General features: G+C 51.9%; 1 protein-coding gene across 1 annotated transcript in view; it reads right to left on the bottom strand.

Moving 5' to 3' along the window:
• Positions 1-14,652, bottom strand: part of ANGPT4 (angiopoietin 4) — a 38,384-nt gene extending 23,732 nt beyond the window's left edge. The window contains exon 1 of the mRNA XM_077335984.1: positions 14,073-14,652. Within this exon, the coding sequence (XP_077192099.1) occupies positions 14,073-14,399 (327 nt within the window). The 5' untranslated portion in view covers positions 14,400-14,652. The remainder of the gene's footprint in view (positions 1-14,072) is intronic.
• Positions 14,653-15,272: the final 620 nt, after the last annotated feature.

The following is a 15,272-nucleotide window of genomic DNA, read 5'->3' on the forward strand; positions in this document are numbered from 1 at the left end:
GGTTGGCTTTTTCGCCAACCCCTTCCTTTTGCCATTAGCAATGGGGTTCTGGAGCCGACTGGTTCCACGCAGCCAAGGGATGCCAGCCTGGCTCACAGTCTGTGCCCTTGGGCAGGTGGCGAGTGGGTGGGCAGGAGGGACGGTGTCCCTGCTTGGCTCTTGGGCCCTTTCGTGCCTGCCCAGGGAAATGCCGATTGCCGCTTTAGGGTCAAGAGGCAAATTTCTTCCAGACCAGACTGGCCAGGGATTCCGGTTTTGGAGGGGGGGAGAATCACTTGGGCATTGGATTGGGGTCACTGTGGGTGGGCAGACAGTTGTGAATTTCCTGCATTCTGCAGGGGGTTGGACTAGAGCAGGGGAAGTCAACCTGTGGTCCTCCAGATGTTCATGGACTACAACTCCCATGAGCCCCTGCCAGCGTTTGCTGGCAGGGGCTCATGGGAATTGTAGTCCATGAACATCTGGAGGAACACAGGTTGACTACCCTGGACTAGAGGACCCTGGAGGCCCCTTCCGACTCTATGATTCGATGATTCTAACTTCCAGGGGGCACCTAAAGATCTCCTGGTATGAGGATTGATCTCCAGTTTTAAGAGATCTGTTCCGCTGGAGAAAATGGCAGCTTTGAAGGGGGGATTCTTTGGGATTGCACCCCACTGAAGTCCTTCCTTTCCCTGAACCTTACCCCCCACACACACATTTCAACCCCCCCCACACACACACCCCAAAAAAGAAAGATCTCCAGGGATTTCTCCACCCAAGGCTTGCAAGCCTAGCTCCAAGCATAACGGAAAGCAGAAAGGGTGAGGAACAGTTTCTGTGGAAGCAGGTTTCCTTTCTTTACCTGTTTCCTGAACAAACTCCTGGTGCAATTCTATCTGCCAGGAAACTAACCTGTACTGAAAGTGGAAAGTCGTAGGTATAATGTCCACCTTACAAAACCTCCTTCTTCTCCAAGGGAGCCCATCTCTGTCTCTGGAAGAGCAATTTTAATAAGGGCTGCCCTCACTGGATAAGGAAATTTCTGGACATTTGGGAGCTGAAGGCTGGGGAAGGTGGGTTATGAGGAGGGGAGAAGCCTCAACAGGTGTAATGCCATCATGGTTGGAATAAGTAAATTCTGTACTGGGCATAATTAAACCGTATATGGAGAATATCCTGCAGGGGGCATCTGAAGAAATGTATATTTAGCACAGTTAGAATAGAAACTTCCTGGCATTTTTCAAAGAATCTCCTCCAGCCTTCTGATTAGCTCGATTTGAAACTCCCTGCTCCTTTGAGCACACCTCCGCCCTGCTTGCCTCCATGACTGTTAGTCAGTTAGACTGTTAGGACTCTCTCTCTCTCTCTCTTCTCTTCTCTACAAAATTGTCTCTCTTCCCAAGCAGAGGGTGCTTCAACCCCACTTTGTATCTTTGAACTCTGCCAGCAATGGAGCAGCCCTTTTCTCCAGGGGGACTGATCTCTGTGGACTGGAGATGAGTTGTAATTCTGCGGGATCCCAGGTCCCACTTGGAATCTGAGTGACCACTGTACTCCGGGATCTACCTGGAAGGAACACGAATTCCTAGCCATGCGTGAAGCTTGGTTCAGGTCACACAGCGACCTTTTCGGCCAAATCCAGAAGGATATGACACTCCCCAGGGAAAAAGGAGGTTTCAATAATATTCCCGGGGTTTTGAAAAACCTCAGGATTAACACAGGAAATGTGTTCTGGAGGAAGCAGCTACAACCATGGGTTTTGTGAAAGCAAACTGGTAAAGGCAAGCTCATGGAAGGGTTTTGCTTCAATCAAGGGGACAGATTGTCCTAAATATTAAAAAAAGGGGAATTTGTTCACAAGGTCAGCAGGTTTCCTCAGCCTTTGAATGAGACCGTGGAACGGCTGTGAGAACGAACTTTCCTTGGATGAGGCCTGCAGCTCTGCCGTGACCCCCTCTCTGGTTAGCTGAGGGCTGGGCTGCAGATTCCATGTTTATTTTATGGGATTCTTTTTTTTTTCGCGTTTGCTAATTTAGCCGCCAGGGCTGCTTTATCAAGGAAGAGAAACGTGTGGGAACAAAGAGAAGGGGTCGTGTTCACCCTTTCCTCCCTGGACGTTTTTGGTTTCGCTGAACAAAGCTCCTCTTTACCTCTGCTGTGGGGGGTGATAGGATTGCCACCCTTCGGGTGATACCTGGAGATCGCCTGGTATTATAATTAGGATAATTGGTTTTTATACCCTGCTTTCCATTAGCTAGAGGAGTCTCAAAGCGGCTTAAAATAGCATTCCCTTCCTCTCCCTGCAATAGTTACCCTGTGAGGTTGGTGGGGTTGAGAAAGCTCTGAGAGAACTGCTGTGTGAGAACAGTACTATCAGGGCTGTGACTAGCCCAAGGTCACCCAGATGGCTGCGTGTGGAGGAATCCTGTTAGAGCTGTTCTGTTACCCCCTGGAGGTTGGCAACCCCAACCAACAAGCTTCTGATTGGATCTCTCCACAGCCTTCTAAAAGCTGACTCATAAATCATCGCCTGACCCCCCCCCCCGCCCCCACCCCCACCCCCTCTGGCTCCAGTCCACGTTTGCATGCAAACTAAAATTAATTTCTCCCGAGATGAAAAATAACCAGCTGGCAGAGAACACCAAGGGCTGGCTCTGTTGCTCTGGTTCAGATAAAACAAGAATAACAAACAGAAAACATCAAAAGCGCCAAGGGAGGAGAGGGGGGGGATGGAGGGGGGGCCGCTGATCCTTCGTGTTTTGGGACCTGGGAGTCTGACCCGGGCTGCGGGTCTCCATGGGGAGCCTGCAAAGAAAGACAGAGTTTGTTGAGTCGCCGCTTCAAGGGAAAGGGGAATGACAACCCAGGATGTTTTGGTGGGGCTGGGGTCTGCTACCGTGGGTGGGCTACCCTGTCCCTTATTGCTGCTGGTGGGGGCTGGGGGTGCACCTTCCAGAAGTGACGTCAGTATGTCAGCAACATCAGGACAGGGGGAATCTCTGGCTTTTGGGCAAAGAACTCTATGGTAGAATTAGCTTCTGACGATAGGGTTTTGCCCTAAAACAGACTGTCCCCCCCAAAAAACTCTGGCTTTTGGGCAAACAACTCTATGGTAGAATTGTTTGTTTGTTTATATTTATATATACCGCCCTCCCCGAAGGCCCAGGTCGGTTTATATAGAACTGAAAAGTATATATGGAATTAGCTTCTAACCATAGAGTTCTGCCCTAAAACAGAATGTCCTCTCAAAAACACTGATGTCACTTCTTGGAGATCCCAGCAAGTTGTCTGAATTTGTTATGTTCTTCTGGTTTGCAGGTGGTAGGGGGCTGCATGGGGGGACAGGTGCATCTTAAAACTAGGGTCCCACACCGAGACCAGGGAATCTGGTGACTCTAGCCTAGCTCAAGCAGGGTCCGGTGAGCCCCCAGAATTGCAACTGGTCTCCGGATGAGGAGACCTGCAATGCCCTGCAATGCATAGTAAATTTCAAATAATATGTAACCCCTTTTCTCTTTCGTATCCCTCTTACATTCCGATATATTTTTTTTAAATTCTTGTGCAAGAGTGTGCGGCCTGCGGCTTACAAAATGTTTCTAACAAAGCCCGCAGCAGGTAGGGCGAGAATAAAAAGACATGTTGCCCTCCAAGGTACAGATTTCCAAAAATCGTTGGCAGCTGTGCAGCTCCGAAATCCAAATTCAAAATAAAAACCGCGGTCCGTGTAATCCCCTTTATTAGGGCCAGACAAGAGTAGAGAAAACAGTTTGTGATCTTGCAAGGATTCCAGAACTCCTCTTCAAGTTGTATGTTACAAAAAATGTTTTATTAATGGGGAGGATGAAAAGAGAGATGTTCGGGGCCATGATTTTAACTTGAAAACTTGAGCATGGTTTTGTGTCATTTCGGACGACCCTAATAAAAGAGATTATGTGGCATTTGGGATATTTTAAACCTCCCAAGTATTCTCCAGGAGAAGGGTTGTCACCTCTAAGTTGGGAAAAACCTGGAGACTTTAGGGCTGGACCAAGAGTGGGTGGGTTTTGGGGCAGGGTGGGGCCTCAGTGGCGTCTAATGCTATGGAGTCCACTCTGCAAAAGCAGCCATTTTCTGCAGGGGAATGGATCTCTGGCAACTGGAGAGGAGCTGTAAAATCAGGGGATCCATTTTTACCATAGAGTTTTTGCCCAAATGCCAGCGACCCACCAGAATGGCCTAACGTGATGATCTCACTTTCTGTACAAGCCAGAAATGATGCCAGCTGCCAAGAGGAAGTGGGCAAATACGATGCTCAGATGCCCATCCAGCTCTCCCCTGCCCAACTGAATTACGACTGCCAGCCAGAAAGGTAGGGGAAGGGGGGCATAAGGGTAGCCATCAACATCGGTGTGATTTCTCTTCCAAGAAAGGTGGCGTCATGCCTCTCTAGGAATCTGTGGGACCTCTATGTGTGGAACCATAGAGTTTCAGGGAATTCCTGGAGAGAGGAGTGATGTCACACTGTCATTTCCATGGATTTCCTCTCTCTTTTTTCCTTCCTAGGGTTGCCAGCTCCATATTGTGAAATATTTGGAGACTTGAGGGGTAGAGCCTGAGGAGGGCAGGGCTAGGGAGAGGAGACACTTCGGAAGGGAAATATGCCGTGTGGACCACCTTCCAAAGTGGCCATTTTCTCCAGGCAAGCTGATCTCTGCACTTCCCAACCCAGAGCTGGCAAATCTACTGATTAACCACTTTTGAAAAGAACCTAAGAGAAGCCATGTTGGATCAGGCCCAAGGCCCTTCCAGTCCAGCACTCTGAGTCACAAGGTGGCCAAAACCCAGGGGTCATCAGGAGGTCCAACAGTGGGGCCAGAACACCAGAAGCCCTCCTTCCATTGCCCCAAACCTAAGAAGACAGAGTATCACTACCCCAGACATTAGAACATAGTAGAAGCCATGTTGGATCAGGCCGAGGGCCCCTCCAGTCCAACTTTGTGTCAGAGAGTGGCCAAAACCCAGGTGTTGTCAGGAGATCCACCAGTGGGGCCAGAACATCCTCCCACTGTGGCCCCCAAGGACCAAGTATCCTGAGCATCTCTGCCCTAGACACCACGCGCTCCATCTAGATCAGGGGTAGTCAAACTGCGGCCCTCCAGATGTCCATGGACTACAATTCCTAAGAGCCCCCTGCCAGCGAATGCTGGCAGGGGGCTCCTGGGAATTGTAGTCCATGGACATCTGGAGGGCCGCAGTTTGACTACCCCTGATCTAGATCTTGTGGCTAAGAGCTACTCATGGACCTCTGCTCAATATGTTTATCCTTTCCTGTTAACTGGCCAGCTAATTTTGGGTTGCGTTTTATATTCTTTCCCAACTTCTCTGTCCCCCCAACCCGCTCTCCTGCCCTCCTGCTCTCTACTGGCTTGTTTTTTCAGGACTGGAATCCAAAGAAAACAGGTCCCCGTAAGTGCTTCCAGCTGGAGTCAAGAAAATCAGCCCTCTCCGCTGGAAGAGGACCATCGTAGCGTGAGGGTCACAGGGCCACGGAGCGCTTGGGGAGGCAGCCAAATTGAGCTCTGAACGCTGCCTTCATTCCAGTTCTTTCAGCGGCCAAAGGCCTTTCTGTGCTGGGGGTGCCACAGGGCTCCGAGGGGGTCAATTTTTGCTCAAAGCTGATGCATTCAAGCCAACAACTTGCTTCTTTTCCACCAGTGGACTTCTCCTGCATAGGACTGCCCAGAGAAGCCCCTCTCTGAGTTCTGCTAAACTCCCCAACAAGAACTACCATTCCCAGAATTCCCTTGGGGAAAGGGATTAAATTGTGGGTCCAATAAGGTGTGGAGTCGCCCCTGCACCAAAACGTCACTTCTTTATCGTCTGCACACAACTGAACTCAAACAACAACCCACCATCCGAACTTATATACAGTTTGAGGTTCCCACCGTAACATGTGATTGGCCCTCAGCAGAGCCCTCTGATTGGGTAATGAGCACAACCAATCGCTGGCTAGATCCTGAGAAGCCCAGGTTCGAATCTTCGCTCTGCTGTGGAAGCTCACTGGTGATCAAGGGCTGGTCACTCTCTCTCAGCCTCATCTACCTCACAAGGTTGTTGTGGGGACGAACTAGAGAGGGCATCTGTAAATGCTATTGTGAGGTTCTCGGAAGAAGGGGGAAGATAAAAACCCAAAATGGGGAAGGGGGGTGTCAGCTGGTCTCTTTCGCTCTGTATCCAACAGGAGACAGTGGCTGCACAGGAAGGGAGAGGCTCAGGACAGGCAAAAAGAAATACTTTTTCTCACTGCCGGGAGATGTAGACACAGATGGCTTTGAAAAGGGATTAGAGAGGCTCATGGAGGAGAGGTCCTTCGGTAGCTACGAGACATGGTGGCTGAGGGGAACCTCCACAGTCAGAGGCACTAATCCTCTGGATACCAGAGAGAGAAGGCAACATCAGGGGAAGGCCTCAGCCTCGTTGTTGGCCCTCCAGAAGAACTGGTTGGCCCCTGTGTCAGAGAGGATGCTGGACTGGATAGACCACCAGTCTGATCCTGCAGGGCTCTTCTGAGGTTCTTAGGAAGGCCTCAGCCTCTCTGCCCTGTTGTTGGCCCTCCAGAGGAACTGGCTGGCCCCTGTGTCAGAGAGGATGCTGGACTGGATAGACCACCGGTCTGATCCTGCAGGGCTCTTCTGAGGTTCTTAGAAAGGCCTCAGCCTCTCTGCCCTGTTGTTGGCCCTCCAGAGGAACTGGCTGGCCCCTGTGTCAGAGAGGATGCTGGACTGGATAGACCACCGGTCTGATCCTGCAGGGCTCTTCTGAGGTTCTTAGGAAGGCCTCAGCCTCTCTGCCCTGTTGTTGGCCCTCCAGAGGAACTGGCTGGCCCCTGTGTCAGAGAGGATGCTGGACTGGATAGACCACCGGTCTGATCCTGTAGGGCTCTTCTGAGGTTCTTAGGAAGGCCTCAGCCTCTCTGCCCTGTTGTTGGCCCTCCAGAGGAACTGGCTGGCCCCTGTGTCAGAGAGGATGCTGGACTGGATAGACCACAGGTCTGATCCTGCAGGGCTCTTCTGAGGTTCTTAGGAAGGCCTCAGCCTCTCTTCCCTGTTGTTGGCCCTCCAGAGGAACTGGCTGGCCCCTGTGTCAGAGAGGATGCTGGACTGGATAGACCACCAGTCTGACCCTGCAGGGCTCTTCTGAGGTTCTTAGGAAGGCCTCGGCCTCTCTGCCCTGTTGTTGGCCCTCCAGAGGAACTGGCTGGCCCCTGTGTGAGACAGGAGGCTGGACTGGAAGGACCCCTGGCCTGATCCAGAAGGGCTCTTCTCATGTACTTATGCTGATTTAAAGGGGATGTTTAAGGTTGGTGAATATTGCCCTTTGGTAAACCTCTATCCCGTTTTTCTGCAGTGACAGATCCACAGGCTCCATCGGCTCCTTTTGCGCTACGAATTTCATTCCAGCTGTTCCACTGAGTTATTTGCAGGCCTTACGTGGGACCGAGTTATTTGCGGGGCTTGCGTCAGCAGCCATAGGTTACGTGGCCCATGTGGAGTCGGAAGGTGCTTGGGAGAAAAGGACGTCTTTCGGCTGTGTTTGTCATGTGCTTTGGGGGTGGGGTGGGGGGGTTAAGATTGAGCTCCTCGCCGTGGGGGGTGGGCCTGAGCAATTCCCCAAGGCCCTCGCTTCAACTGACAGCCTTTTAAATTAAATTGTAAGTCTTGACCTCTTTTGCTTAGTATTTCATCCAGCTGCTCAGCAAAGAAGTCCACCTGCACGAGGGACGCCAACCTCCAGGGGGGACCTGGGGATCCCCTGGAATGATAGCTCATCTGCAGACGACAATTGAAGCAGAATGTTTTTTGCGGTATTGATAGATGATGTTATAATTTTATCGATTGTTGAAGCTCGGCAGTTTCCCACCCTGAGCGTTTAGGATGGGTGGGTCGTAAAAATAAAGATTTATGTGATATTTATTATCAAGTTCAGTTCTCCTGTGGGAAATGGATGATTAGGAGGGTATTGTAACACACTGAGGTCTTTGTCCGTCCATTCCCCCCCACCCACCCCCAGGCTCCATTTCCCTGGCATCTCCAGTTGAAAGGACCAGGCAGGAAGGGATGGGAAAGACCTTGGCCTGAGAGCCTGGCTCAGTGGCAGAGCCTCTGCTTGGCAGGCAGAAGGTCCCAGGTTCAATCCCTGACAGCATCTCCAGTTAGAAGGACCAGGCAGGAGGGGATGGGAAAGACCTTGGCCTGAGAGCCTGGCTCAGTGGCAGAGCCTCTGCTTGGCAGGCAGGAGGTCCCTGGTTCAATCCCTGACAGCATCTCCAGTTAGAAGGACCAGGCAGGAGGGGATGGGAAAGACCTTGGCCTGAGAGCCTGGCTCAGTGGCAGAGCCTCTGCTTGGCAGGCAGGAGGTCCCTGGTTCAATCCCCAGCAGCATAAGTGAAAAGGGCCAGGCAGGAGGGGATGGGAAAGACCTCTGCTTGAGACCCTGGAGAGCCACTACTGGTCTGAGCAAATTAAGCTGGGAGTTGGAGGAGAGTTTTACGGAGACCGTGGTTGGCCAAGCAGACAAATCCGTGGGTTCTAGATCAAATCACAGCTGAACTCCCAAGAAGCTAGAATGATTCACCTGAAGTCATTCAGCAGGGGGTCTGACTAGAAGACTGGAGGTCCCTTCCTGCTCTGATTTTATGATTCTGTGAAGCTCCTGTACTTTGGTCACCTTATGAAAAGAGAAAAAACGGGGACACACCAAGGCAAAAGGAAGAAGAGGAAACAAACGATGCAGAAGAAGAATAATATTTAATAATTGAGCAATTCCCTATGCTTTTTGCGTTCACTTTCATCAGGGGAAATTTCCTTTCCGATCGACTTCAGTTTCGCTCCCCTACTGAAGCTGCATGCAAAACCCATAGGTTTTGCTCAATTATTAAAGATCCTTTTCTTTCTTCACCGTTTGTTTCCTCTTCGTTTTACCTCACGAGAATAGAGAAGTCACTGGAAAAGACAATCATGCTAGGAAAAAATGGAGACAGCAGGAAAAAAGGACGTTTTCATACCCTGCTTCTCACTGCCTGAAGGAGACTCCACATGGCTTCCAATCACCTTCCCTTCTTCTCCCCAAAACAGACACCCTGTGAGGTAGGTGGGGCTGAGAGAGCTCTGAGAGAACTGCTTTCTGAGAGCTGCTCTAAGAGGACTGCGATGAGCCCAAGGTCACCCAGCTAGCTGCATGTGGAGGAGGAGCGGGGAATCAAACCTGGCTTGCCAGATTAGATAGCCTCTCTTAACCATGACACCAAGCTGGCTCTCAGTTTGCAAGACCTGAGCATGATAGAGCTTATTGGAAATCATTAGAATCATAGAATAACAGAGTTGGAAGGGACCTCTTGGGTCATCTAGTCCAACCCCCTGCACTGTGCAGGACACTCACAACCCTTTCGCTCATCCACTGTCACCTGCCACCTCCTTGAGCCTCCACAGAATCAGCCTCTCCGTCAGATGGCTCTCCAGCCTCTGTTTAAACAACTTAATAGCCCTTAACAAATACATGGACCAACAGTCAGACTCACTGTGATGCAGCATCACGTTCATGTGCCTTTGAAACTAATATTTGCAATAGCTTTAAACAAACCGAGCTCTTTGTATTTCCCTTCTGCTTTTCCCGCTCAGCCTCCCCGTCCGCAGGTGCGTGTACAGGCACGCAGACATGCATATTCACACAAAGCACACACACACAGGGCTAACAGCCTGCAGAAACCCCATGTGGATATGAACGGACGTGACCCCTGGGAGCAAGACATGGAAGCCAAATGGACGAACTCGTAAACTGCCGGACACCCTTGCTCGGAAGACTCCCGCAAGGCCCTCAAGCCCTGATCCCAGCGGCAGCTGGCTACGGCAACGCACCACAGGAGGAAGAAGCAAACTGCCTGATATTCACAGCTCCACGCACCAGAGAGCACACACAGGGGAGGCACTCTGTGCATGCTCAGTTGCACCGCTCAGTGGCTCTGCTCCCCCCTGCCTGCTTACAAACGCAGCTAAAGAGATCAGCGAATGTGTTTTATGGACATCAATATGGTTCCAGGGGAGGTGGTGGTGAGAACTCTATGGCACCCCATCCCATTTAAGAAGTGGCCCATTGTCCAACAAGAGGTGGACGACATGCTCAGTTTGGGGGTCACTGAGCTGTCCACGAGTGCATGGACAAGGCCAGTTGTCATGGTGCCGAAGCTGGATGGGTCAGTGAGATTTTGCATAGACTTCCGAGCTGTAAACAAGAAGGCCCAATTCAAGAAGAAGAAGAAGAAGAAGAAGAAGAAGAAGAAGAAGAAGAAGAAGAAGAAGAAGAAGAAGAGTTGGTTCTTATATGCCGCTTTTCCCTACCCGAAGGAGGCTCAAAGCGGCTTACAGTGGCCTTCCCATTCCTCTCCCCACAACAGACACCCTGTGAGGGAGGGGAGGCTGAGAGAGCCCTGGCAGAACTGCTGTGACTAGCCCAAGTTCACCCAGCTGGTTGCATGTGGGGGAGCGCAGAATCGAACCCGGCATGCCAGATTAGAAGTCCGCACTCCTAACCACTACACCAAACTGGCTCATGCCATGGGCCAAGCATCTAGTGATACAGTTTGTAAAGGACCAGTTCCTTTTGGCCCTTTATCTCTCAAAAGGCTATTGGCATATCCCTTTATGGGAGGAAGGCTGAGAGAAGACTGCACTTGCCACACCCAGGGGCCTGTACCAGTTTAAGGTTATGCCTTTCGGATTGCACGGAGCAGTGGTGACGTTTCAGAGGCTGGTTGACCAGGCCCTTTGGGACTGTGCCCAGTTTGTGTTTGCCTCCATAGATGACACCATAATCTGTAAACTGACTGGCAAACCCATATGAGACACTTAACCCAGGTGTTTAAAGCCCTGACGGACTCAGGACTCGTGGTGAATCCCACCGATTGGGATTCAGGAACCTCAAGTATCTCAGGTTCATCGATCAGCTGTAATCCCAGGAGGTGGATGAAGTGTTGTTGGACCTCCAGATGTACTGGTTGGCTCCTGTGTGAGGTTCTTATGAAGGCCTTGGCCTCTCTGCTCTGTGGCTGGCCCTCCAGAGGAACTGGCTGGTCCCTGTGTGAGACAGGAGGCTGGACTAGATGGACCCCTGGTCTGACCTAGCAGGGCTCTTCTGAGATGAGGTTCTTATGACATCTTCTGGTATTAAAACTGATCTCCAGGCAAAAGAAATCAATTCACCCAGAGTGAATGGCTGCTCTGAGAGGTCGAATTTATGGCTTCATCCCCCCCTTAGGACCCTCCCCTCCCCAAATTTTGTCCTCCTCAGGCTCTACCTCCCAGACCTCCAGGTATCTCCCAACCCAGAGCTGGCAACCCTGTTCACATCCTATTTGTTATCTTCATTGGCATTTTGTTGGGGGCGAGACTCACATTTTTGCCAAATTCTTTAAATTCCCACCAGGCTGAGCAAGACTCCCCCTCCAGATTTGCTTTGGGGATTTTTCTGGGTGTGAATTCAAGCCAAAATGCTAAAAGGACTAAGCTACGGACATTTTTTGCAGGCCCAGCCAGCCTGGGTAGCCTGCAGGGCCATATAAAAAAAAGAGCCATTCTGAAGTTCCCACTGCAGGCAACCAAGTAAAAGAGCCTGTAAAATCCGAAAATTTTCTTCAGTCCTTGTAGCTTCTCTGCTCTGGGCTCCAGCTTTGACACTTGCAGGGGGCGTGGGGGGGGGGCAAATCCCTCATGGCCACTGGTGGGGGGTAGGGTGAGCAGATTCCGGTCAGAAAACGCTTGGAGATTTTGGGATGCAGCCTGAAGAGGACAGGGAAATCAGTGGGGCAGAAAGCCTCAGGGTCCCCCTTCAAAGCAGCCCTTTTCTCCAGGGGAACTGATCTGTGTAGTCGGGAAATGAGATTTAATTCCAGGGGATGCCCTGTTCTACCTGGAGGTCAGCATCCCTAGTTCTCCCCCCAAAGCAGCTTTTTTCTCCAGGAGAAGCAATCTCAGGAGACGAGCTATAATTCCAGAGGATCTCCAGGTTGCACTGAAAGACTGGTACCTCTTCACTGGGACGGTCAGAGTCTGGGTGGAAGGGAACTCATGGTCCCAAGTTTACAATATCAGTTTACATATTGGGGACTATATTTCATCTGATCCTATATTTAGGCTGATCCTGCATTGAGCAGGGGCTGGGACTAGATGGCCTGCATGGACCCTTCCCACTCTAGGATTCTAGAAGTCCAGTTCAGCAGGGGAATGGGCTGCCTCAGGAGGTGGGGAGCTCCCCCTCACTGGCCATCTTCAAGCAGCAGCTGGACAGATCCCTATAGAATCATAGAATCATAGAGTTAGGAGGGACATCCAGGGTCATCTAGTCCACCCCCCCCCTGCACTATGCAGGACACTCATCACCCTCTCGCTCATCCACTGTCACCTGCCACCCCCTTGAGCCTTCACAGAATCAGCCTCTCTGTCATGTGGCTCTCCAGCCTCTGGTTAAAAATCTCCCAAGATGGAGAACCCACCACCTCCCGAGGAAGCCTATTCCACTGAGAGACCGCTCTGACTGTCAGGAACTTCTCCCTGATGCTTAGCTGGAATTTCTTTTGAATTAATTTCATTATCCTGGATGCTTGAGGCTGATCCTGTATTGAGCAGGGGGTGGGACTAGATGGCCTTCATGGCCCCTTTCTATTCTAGGAATCTCGGAGTTTCTTGTCCCCCCCCTTTTTTCTGGTTAAAAGTTGCAGTGCTGTTAAAGGATGCAGCACTATCTATACAGATTTATTTATATTTAATTTGTACCCCACCTCTCCCAAAGCGGCTAGCAGTTTATAAAACCCCACAATAAAACCCCCCTATAAGAACAAAATACAGCAGCCAGTAAATATAAATCCAGAATGTTGTAAAGTTGTAATCTACCCAGAGCCTCCAGGGAAGGGCAGACAAGAAATTCAATAAGTAAACACGGTTGTAATGCCCATTCTTCAAAACAGCCATTTCTCCAGCATAAAGGATTTCTGTAGTCTGGGGATCAGTTGGCATTCCAGGAGATGTCCAGGCCCAACCTGGAGGTTGGCAAGCCAAGGTCCTCAGGTCTCTTCAAGGTTAGTGAAAAGCTGTTTTCTTCATACTCCCCCCCCCCCTATATTTCTGGGTCAGACCCTCAGATCCCAGACTGTAATCCCAAACTCAATTTTTAACTGCTCAGGGAGGCTGCTCAGGCTGGGAGAAGATCCCTGGCCCCACACCACCCCATGGCTAAAAGGGGGATTTGAACCCAGGTCTCTTAGATCAACTCTCTCACCACAACAGTACCCCCCACAGAAGTCTTCCCCTTCCACCCGCAGCGTTATAGGGAATGTTTCTGAGCATGAGCAGAGTGCCTTTTCATAGCCACGTGATATCAAGGCCCAGGGTCTCCCGTTCTTAGGGTTAGGTTTGCCAGGACCAGGAAGGGATGCCAGTCTCCAGGTGGAACCTGGAGATCCCCTGGAATTACAGCTCCTCCCCAGACGGAAACGATTAGTTCCCCTGGAGAATTGGGCTGCTTGGGAGGGGGGACTCCAGAGCATTACATTCCACTGAGGACCCTCCTTGCCCCAAATCCCACCCTCTCCTGGCACCAACCCCAAAGTCTCCAGGTATTTCCCAACCCAGAGCTGGCAATCCAACCCACAGGTGGGACCTGGGATCCCCTGGAATTACAGCACATCTCCACTCTACAGTGGCCATTTCCCCTGGAGAAAACGAGTGCTCTGGAGAGGGATTGTACCCCACTGAGGTCCCTGTCCTCTCCGTGCCCCAAATCTTCAAGGGTTTCTCAGTGGGGCCTGGCAACCCTACTCCTCATCCCCCACCTACTTAGGTTGCCATTCTCCAGCCGGGGCCTGCAGACCTCCTGGGATTACAGCCGGTCGCCAGGAGATTGTGGCTGCTTTGGAGGGGAGAGTCTACAGCAGCGAATGTTGCTGAGATCTCCACTCGCCAAAACCACCCCAGGACCCATCCCAAAAACCTCCAGGAATTTCACCCCCTGGAGTTGGCAACCCCCCGATGCACCTCGAACCCGGCCCCCGCCCCTCCCTTTACCTTCATCAGCCACTGGGTGCTGTTCTCCAAGACCCTCTCCAGCTGCTGGACCCTCTGGGCCGAGCGGTCGGCGGCAGGGCTCCGCTGCGGGGGGCCGAGGGGGGCGTCCCGCTGCAGGGTGTTGACGTCGAAGGCCTCCCCAGGGTGCCGGCAGGGGGGCAGGTCAGCTTCGGGGAGGACAAAGGTGTAGCTGCAGCGCCCGTGCTGGACCCGGTGGGAGCGCCGGCGGATCCCGCCCTCTGCCGCCCTCCGCTGGCTGCCCTCTGCCCACAGGGCGGCCAGCAAGGAGCCCACGGCCAGGGCCTGGAGAGCGGGAATCGTCCACATGCTTCTGAGAGCTTCTCCACACGGCCTCCGCGCAGAATGAATGACCGGCCTTCCGCGGGCTCAGGGGTGCCAGGTGGCTGAAGCCGCCGGCTTTCCCCCTGCAAGGAGACCACAGCGACTCTCTCTCTCTCCTTCCTGCCCAAATCCAGCCAGGCAGTGCTTCCCCTTGGCCTCTCCCTCCTCCCAGTTGTGCCCCCCCAGTCCTTTTCGAGAGGACGAGGCTCACTCCGGCAGCAGCCTCTGAAATAAATAACAGAACACGCCGAGCGCTTTTTTTTTTCCTTCTCTTCCTTCGCCCACTCCCTCCTTCCTATCCCACTGCAGGGGCTCAGGTTTCAGCGGGGAGGCTGGACGCAGGAGATGACGGCGCTTTCGAAAGGCTTTCGAGGCAGAAAGCTCAACCCGGCTCCGGGGTCCGGCCGCCGTGGCTGAGCCGCCTGGATGTTCTGGGTTGTTCTCCGTTTTGATCACAGAGTTACACGCAGGAAGCAGAGGATAATGCAAAATATGTAGGGTATGATGGTTCTGCAGGCCGATGGGACGATTCCCCCAAAGACTAATGTCTCGTTTTTCAATCCACTGTATCATAACTGGAGAGTGTCCAAAGAGCTCTGTCACATCTCCCCGGAAAGCACAACGCTCACGTTCCTGGGACAGATGGGAAACTGTTTGGCAGGCTGCACCACAATCACATTCGGGGCCTGGTTATTTTGCCCTGCTAAGCAACAGGGCTACACAGCTGCATTCCACAGGGGGATAGATTAGATGGGGTCCCTACCAACACTACGATTCTATGATTCTTAGTGTGGTTTTTTGGTTAAGAATCTGGAGAACCAGGTTTGATTCCCCATGCCTCCTCCACAGGCAACCAAG

Source organism: Paroedura picta, chromosome 4, assembly GCF_049243985.1.
Source record: "Paroedura picta isolate Pp20150507F chromosome 4, Ppicta_v3.0, whole genome shotgun sequence".
NCBI classification, from domain to species: Eukaryota; Metazoa; Chordata; class Lepidosauria; order Squamata; family Gekkonidae; genus Paroedura; species Paroedura picta.